Source organism: Aspergillus sclerotioniger (genome assembly GCF_003184525.1).
Source record: "Aspergillus sclerotioniger CBS 115572 chromosome Unknown BO94scaffold_17, whole genome shotgun sequence".
In the NCBI taxonomy this organism is placed as follows: domain Eukaryota; kingdom Fungi; phylum Ascomycota; class Eurotiomycetes; order Eurotiales; family Aspergillaceae; genus Aspergillus; species Aspergillus sclerotioniger.
In genome coordinates this window covers 793,046-799,657 of record NW_020291007.1, presented here as the reverse complement: position 1 = coordinate 799,657, position 6,612 = coordinate 793,046, and the positions used below count along the sequence as shown (strand labels likewise).

The window sequence follows — 6,612 nt, the reverse complement described above, 5'->3', positions numbered from 1 at the left end:
AACATGAGATTCGCACATATCCCCCGCAGTTGATCAGAACATGGACGTCAGCCATCCAAAGCTCCATCTTTACTCGCTCCCAAATGAAGTGCGATAATGCGGTCTCCATTGAATGCGTGACGACTTGCTAATGCGTGCATGTTCGCTTTAGGTACTCGTTCAAATCCTCTCCTCCTTCTCGACGCGCTCTCTCATCCCTTGGGCAAGAGTTTCCTACCGCTTCCACGCCCTGATCTTACGGATCCTGCATTATCGCCTACTCGTTGGCGCGCCATTGCAGGAATACAAGCTCATCCTAGAATGCTTTCATCCAAGCTCTAAGCTAATTGAGCCTCACGTATTCTGTACATATCTTGGCACAGACGACTTGAATAGCTACGAAGGGAATGGTTCTCTTTATGAAAATACCGATACCGCGCAGCAACTCGGAGACTGAGCTCAGTATATTCTCGGTTCCGTCCTGAAGTGACAGTAGAAGAAAGGTCTAATGGAACAAGGCTAGTTCCCGTAACAGGTATGTCGCGCCTGTTAACAAAATCAGTGGTCAAGTCTTCGATGGACCTGACTTTTATAGACGATGGGCAAGATCCCCATCGGGATGACTTAGTCGTCACGCGCCCTATCAATCTAGAGGAGTTCGAGGAATTCTTTCAGCTATGCGTGCTTGTGAATATAGTGAAGGTCATGCCGGGAACGAACCTCCTCCTGAGCGCACACACGGTCGAGGATGGGGTAATCAGAGTGTTTCGGGATTGGTTGAGGGACGAAGAAAAGCGCTTCCGGGAATTCATACCAGAAGGGGCAGGGCATTCGCAAATGCTATGGGTTGACCAAAGCAAGAGTGTCGGGATCAAAGTCCGGGTCAGGGGAAGAAGTTTTTGAACCAACATATTCACTTCTCGTCCATCGAGACGATGAACAATTCACGAGCTATGAACTGGATATCGAAGGTAAGCCCGTACTGCTATTATCTGCGTCTGCATACTGATAAGTGGCCAGAATTGCATATACGCTCTGTTCGGTTACTATTGACGTTGGAGAAATCACAGGAGGAACAGCAGAATTATTACAAAGCTGTAGTTCTTACCCCAAATATTAGATAGATTGCCCATCGGCAGACATGCCAGTGATATGCTGTCTTATCACCAATCCGAATGTATGTATGAACCTTTCTGTCAATAGCGTTTCTTCCAAGGTACGCAGATCGAGCATTCATAGGAACAAAGGCCATTTGGAGCTTGTTGTGGTTCAGGTCATGTGTACGGCGGGCATTAGCGGCCATCAGGCAATAATGATTTTTTGTGTTGAAGTACGCTTACTGCTGACCTCACACTGTTATATGTGTCAAACCCTAGGATCGCTTCTCCCTGTTCCTGTTAGCTTAGCTCCCGTTCTAATACGTACCTTTGAACTGAATCAAGGTAAGTCAGGTCGATGACTGTCTAAAGATGACTGGTCCTGAACAGAAGAAGAGAAGTAAGGCCAGATAGTGCCATGCAGCTATCTGTAAGTAAGTATAGATGAGTATTATCACTAAGCTTTATAAAACATATAATTATTTAAAGATAATTTGATTAAGCATGAAGAACAGAACTAACTAAGTACATGAAAGAGTGTCCTTATATCCTATTCTCTGTATACTATATCATATATCATTCAGGATAGATTGAGGATTGATCCAATCATGTTTCTGGATTTCTGTATACCACATTATATATTCTCAATATAAATCTGATGGTAGATAATCACGTGACACAACGCTGCTCCAGACATTACTCAGACCAGGATTCTGCGTGATAAGAGTTGCTGGTTGTCTGAGTCCTGCCTTGTCATCGCTTTTCTGCCTAACGAATCTGCTCTGCTAGTAACCTGGCTAGCAGGGTCTGTAACATCATTCCCTCCTTCAAGATTCTTGTTCTCAAGAGACATAAAGGTGCGTGTTCCTCCTGTGTGTCGGTTGAGTTTCTCAGTTTTCCTTTCTATGATAGGCCAACATGTTGTTACAGACCCTGCTAGCCAGGTTACTAGCAGAGCAGATCGTTAGGCAGAAAAGCGATGACAAGGCAGGACTCAGACAACCAGCAACTCTTATCACGCAGAATCCTGGTCTGAGTAATGTCTGGAGCAGCGTTGTGTCACGTGATTATCTACCATCAGATTTATTATTGAGAATATATAATGTGGTATACAGAAATCCAGAAACATGATTGGATCAATCCTCAATCTATCCTGAATGATATATGATATAGTATACAGAGAATAGGATATAAGGACACTCTTTCATGTACTTAGTTAGTTCTGTTCTTCATGCTTAATCAAATTATCTTTAAATAATTATATGTTTTAATAAAGCTTAGTGATAATACTCATCTATACTTACTTACAGATAGCTGCATGGCACTATCTGGCCTTACTTCTCTTCTTCTGTTCAGGACCAGTCATCTTTAGACAGTCATCGACCTGACTTACCTTGATTCAGTTCAAAGGTACGTATTAGAACGGGAGCTAAGCTAACAGGAACAGGGAGAAGCGATCCTAGGGTTTGACACATATAACAGTGAGGTCAGCAGTAAGCGTACTTCAACACAAAAAATCATTATTGCCTGATGGCCGCTAATGCCCGCCGTACACATGACCTGAACCACAAACAAGCTCCAAATGGCCTTTGTTCCTATGAATGCTCGATCTGCGTACCTTGGAAGAAACGCTATTGACAGAAAGGTTCATACATACATTCGGATTGGTGATAAGACAGCATATCACTGGCATGTCTGCCGATGGGCAATCTATCTAATATTTGGGGTAAGAACTACAGCTTTGTAATAATTCTGCTGTTCCTCCTGTGATTTCTCCAACGTCAATAGTAACCGAACAGAGCGTATATGCAATTCTGGCCACTTATCAGTATGCAGACGCAGATAATAGCAGTACGGGCTTACCTTCGATATCCAGTTCATAGCTCGTGAATTGTTCATCGTCTCGATGGACGAGAAGTGGAATATGTTGGTTCAAAAACTTCTTCCCCCTGACCCGGACTTTGATCCCGACACTCTTGCTTTGGTCAACCCATAGCATTTGCGAATGCCCTGCCCCTTCTGGTATGAATTCCCGGAAGCGCTTTTCTTCGTCCCTCAACCAATCCCGAAACACTCTGATTACCCCATCCTCGACCGTGTGTGCGCTCAGGAGGAGGTTCGTTCCCGGCATGACCTTCACTATATTCACAAGCACGCATAGCTGAAAGAATTCCTCGAACTCCTCTAGATTGATAGGGCGCGTGACGACTAAGTCATCCCGATGGGGATCTTGCCCATCGTCTATAAAAGTCAGGTCCATCGAAGACTTGACCACTGATTTTGTTAACAGGCGCGACATACCTGTTACGGGAACTAGCCTTGTTCCATTAGACCTTTCTTCTACTGTCACTTCAGGACGGAACCGAGAATATACTGAGCTCAGTCTCCCGAGTTGCTGCGCGGTATCGGTATTTTCATAAAGAGAACCATTCCCTTCGTAGCTATTCAAGTCGTCTGTGCCAAGATATGTACAGAATACGTGAGGCTCAATTAGCTTAGAGCTTGGATGAAAGCATTCTAGGATGAGCTTGTATTCCTGCAATGGCGCGCCAACGAGTAGGCGATAATGCAGGATCCGTAAGATCAGGGCGTGGAAGCGGTAGGAAACTCTTGCCCAAGGGATGAGAGAGCGCGTCGAGAAGGAGGAGAGGATTTGAACGAGTACCTAAAGCGAACATGCACGCATTAGCAAGTCGTCACGCATTCAATGGAGACCGCATTATCGCACTTCATTTGGGAGCGAGTAAAGATGGAGCTTTGGATGGCTGACGTCCATGTTCTGATCAACTGCGGGGGATATGTGCGAATCTCATGTTTTCGCTCGAATGAACGAACGAAGCAGCAACAGAAGTTACAGTGGAGCCCGATCCTTGGGTAATGTGACGTGAGAAGGTCAGATGATGATTATGCCAGCGACGTTCTCCGGGGATGTGGAGGTCGGTGATAACGGGCGATAAGGCCAGCCAGTTGCCCCTCGTTTCCCCTGACGTCAAACGAACCGGCCCGAGAAAGGCGGGCAGGTGACTTCCTGACTCGGGTAGCCGCGGGAAGACGCAGACGTTTCGGTCCACCAGCGCGCTGGTTAGTCACGGTGGAGCGGCCTTTTCCTAGTACTAGTCCCTACATATCAGCCGGCCGATTTAGCAGACATGCCATGCAGGTCTTCTGGTTTGATTCCATTCATTCATCCTGATGCAGGAAGTCCTGACGATCCAATGTATCAGAATCCACGTGGGCTGTACCTGTTAAACCATGGAACTGTTTGTTAAAAGGGTAATTTGAGCCAGTCAGGCACCGTCATGGGTTGCCGTGACAGGAAGGGTTCACTTCAGGGCCTTGAAATTACCCGAGCAACCGATCGGATGACTCCGTTTTACCCCGTGCTGTCTTCGGTGCCGAATCGCCATAATTTCCGGAGACCCCGCGACTAGGCCCCGCCGTCAGCCAGCTTTTCTCCGTCGCTCATTTTTCTCTCTGCTTTCTTTTCTCTACCTTGTCCTACTTCAGCACTCACTCTAACAAATTCTCATCCTAGCCACGACAATGGTTGAAAGCGTTCTAGACGATATCTCCCACCGGAGATTCAATCCTCTTCGAGGATCTTATATCTTGGTTTCCCCGCACCGAACCAAGCGCCCCTGGCAGTAAGTCCAACTTCCGAACCCTATCTCAGAGAACTGGCCGCCTTGTTTGCAACAGACTTGAGGCATGGGTCCAATTGAGTGGGAATGCTGATTCAAATGCTGCGATTAGAGGACAGCAGGAGAGCCCCTCCAAAACTACTTTGCCAACCTATGACCCGGCTTGCTACCTATGCCCCGGAAACAAGCGCGCACAGGGTGATAGCAACCCTGCGTATGAAAAGACATTTGTGTTTGTGAATGATTACAGCGCGGTCAAGGAGGAACAAGCACCTTATACCGCTGAAGGTGGCGAAGGTATGGACCTACTTATCACACCAAGGCTTAAGGCATGCCACGCTAACAGCATGAGTACCAGACCTCGAATCGTTCTTTCTCAAGGCAGAGCCCGTTACTGGCAAATGCTATGTGCTTACATTCTCTGCGGCTCATAACCTGACTTTGGCCGATCTGTCGCCGGCCGAGATCGTGCCCGTCATTGACGCTTGGACCGAGATCTACACAGCTCACCTGTCTCCGAAGTCGCCTCTGGCTGCTGTCGCTCCCGCGACCACTCTGCCTCCGAATTCTCCAACTGCTAGCTTGACTAAGCCAAAGGAGCAATATCGCTACATGCAGATCTTCGAGAACAAGGGAGCCGCCATGGGATGCTCGAACCCTCACCCTCACGGTCAGGTCTGGACCACTAGCTCTCTGCCCGAGGAACCGGCAATGGAACTCGAGCAGCTGAAGAAATACCGCCAGGAGAACGGAGGCAAGCACATGTTGGAGGCCTATGCTGCTCTCGAGAGCCGGAAGCAGGAGCGCGTGGTGTTCGAGAATGATGCGTTCCTAGTTGTCTGCCCCTGGTGGGCTGTCTGGCCTTTTGAGACCATGGTTGTCAGCAAGACGCACAAGCGTGCCTTGGTCAACTTGAACAGCACCGAGAAGGAGCAGCTGGCGGAAGCCATCGCAGAAGTCACCAGACGTTATGACAACCTGTTTGAGACGCACTTCCCGTATAGCATGGGTATTCACCAGGCGCCGCTTGAAGGAACTGAGGAGGAAATCGAATCGTCGTATCTGCACTTGCACTTTTATCCCCCGCTATTGCGCAGTGCTACCGTGCGTAAGTTCTTGGTTGGGTAAGTAGCCGTTCGAGTATCATCTGGCCTGCAGTCTTACTGATTATACATAGGTATGAAATGATGGGCGAACCCCAACGTGATATCACCCCCGAGCAAGCTGCTGCGAGGCTGCGGGGCTGTGGTGGAGAGCTTTATAGGAAGAAGATGGATGGTTAAGAACCGAGGGCATCGATTACGCTAGATTGTATGTTGTATACCTAACTATATTTTCTGACAGCAATGGATGCTTGTATTTTTCAGCCACTCCGACCAATAGGTTTTTCTGATCGGATTGGGACGAGTGTCACCACCCATCAAAATCTTAAGTTCTGTCGTACTCATCTCCGAGTCGAGGGTCAGTTACCTATCGAATATCTGATGCCACGCGCTTGACGGTTCACCCAATTTTTGTCTGAAGCGCTTTTCCAGAAATCCAGCCGCGCAGCATGTTGTTCACGCTAATTATTCTCCTTGCCATTCTAACAATCCAACCAACCCTCTTGATAAGCATAATGGGCTCAACCATAACTGACTCAGTCTATACCCCTTTCCAATATGCAGCATTGCTCCCCCTCAACCATTCTATCATGACCCGAAGTCTGACCGTCACACCGCCAATGATCTGCCAAAACTTAGAAGACTAAGCTCTTTCCATTCTCACATATAACTCTTCGGATATTGCCTCCGTAAAAAAGTGCAAGAAATTACCCCATCTTGCATCATCTACACGGGTTTATCGGCTGGAGGAACGTGGCCAAGGAATGTAGTCAATCGGCCGAGTCTAGAACA

At 47.6% G+C, this 6,612-nt stretch overlaps 3 protein-coding genes across 3 annotated transcripts; 2 read left to right on the top strand and 1 right to left on the bottom strand.

Annotated features, from left to right (window-relative positions):
* Positions 1–1,229, top strand: BO94DRAFT_536341 (F-box protein). The gene is made up of 6 exons (XM_025611996.1): positions 1–88; positions 152–389; positions 422–514; positions 575–874; positions 912–950; positions 1,000–1,229. Exons 1-6 carry the CDS (start codon positions 41–43, stop codon positions 1,101–1,103), a joined length of 822 nt encoding a protein of 273 aa, XP_025466663.1. The 5' UTR covers positions 1–40; the 3' UTR covers positions 1,104–1,229.
* A 1,431-nt stretch (positions 1,230–2,660) lies between these two features.
* Positions 2,661–4,019, bottom strand: BO94DRAFT_536338 (F-box protein). The gene is made up of 4 exons (XM_025611995.1): positions 3,805–4,019; positions 3,378–3,741; positions 2,940–3,317; positions 2,661–2,890 (listed from the first exon to the last, which is right to left on the bottom strand). The coding sequence occupies exons 1-4, from the start codon at positions 3,850–3,852 to the stop codon at positions 2,787–2,789; spliced, it is 894 nt and encodes a 297-aa protein (XP_025466662.1). The 5' UTR covers positions 3,853–4,019; the 3' UTR covers positions 2,661–2,786.
* Positions 4,020–4,231: 212 nt separating this feature from the next.
* Positions 4,232–6,250, top strand: BO94DRAFT_536337 (UDP-glucose:hexose-1-phosphate uridylyltransferase). The gene is made up of 4 exons (XM_025611994.1): positions 4,232–4,720; positions 4,830–5,014; positions 5,076–5,841; positions 5,895–6,250. The coding sequence occupies exons 1-4, from the start codon at positions 4,620–4,622 to the stop codon at positions 5,998–6,000; spliced, it is 1,158 nt and encodes a 385-aa protein (XP_025466661.1). The 5' UTR covers positions 4,232–4,619; the 3' UTR covers positions 6,001–6,250.
* Positions 6,251–6,612: the final 362 nt, after the last annotated feature.

What these genes read in the sequence shown, in the direction of transcription:
- BO94DRAFT_536338 (XM_025611995.1), bottom strand. Translation starts at nt 3,852, where the DNA reads ATGGACGTCAGCCATCCAAAGCTCCATCTTTACTCGCTCCCAAATGAA. An exon ending in TTTACTCGCTCCCAAATGAA is followed by an intron (nt 3,742 to 3,804) that starts GTGCGATAATGC and finishes TGTTCGCTTTAG; the next exon opens with GTACTCGTTCAAATCCTCTC. An exon ending in CTATGAACTGGATATCGAAG is followed by an intron (nt 2,891 to 2,939) that starts GTAAGCCCGTAC and finishes ATAAGTGGCCAG; the next exon opens with AATTGCATATACGCTCTGTT.
- BO94DRAFT_536337 (XM_025611994.1), top strand. Translation starts at nt 4,620, where the DNA reads ATGGTTGAAAGCGTTCTAGACGATATCTCCCACCGGAGATTCAATCCT. An exon ending in TACCGCTGAAGGTGGCGAAG is followed by an intron (nt 5,015 to 5,075) that starts GTATGGACCTAC and finishes CATGAGTACCAG; the next exon opens with ACCTCGAATCGTTCTTTCTC. An exon ending in GTGCGTAAGTTCTTGGTTGG is followed by an intron (nt 5,842 to 5,894) that starts GTAAGTAGCCGT and finishes GATTATACATAG; the next exon opens with GTATGAAATGATGGGCGAAC.
- BO94DRAFT_536341 (XM_025611996.1), top strand. Translation starts at nt 41, where the DNA reads ATGGACGTCAGCCATCCAAAGCTCCATCTTTACTCGCTCCCAAATGAA. An exon ending in AGTCCGGGTCAGGGGAAGAA is followed by an intron (nt 875 to 911) that starts GTTTTTGAACCA and finishes TCGTCCATCGAG; the next exon opens with ACGATGAACAATTCACGAGC. An exon ending in CTATGAACTGGATATCGAAG is followed by an intron (nt 951 to 999) that starts GTAAGCCCGTAC and finishes ATAAGTGGCCAG; the next exon opens with AATTGCATATACGCTCTGTT.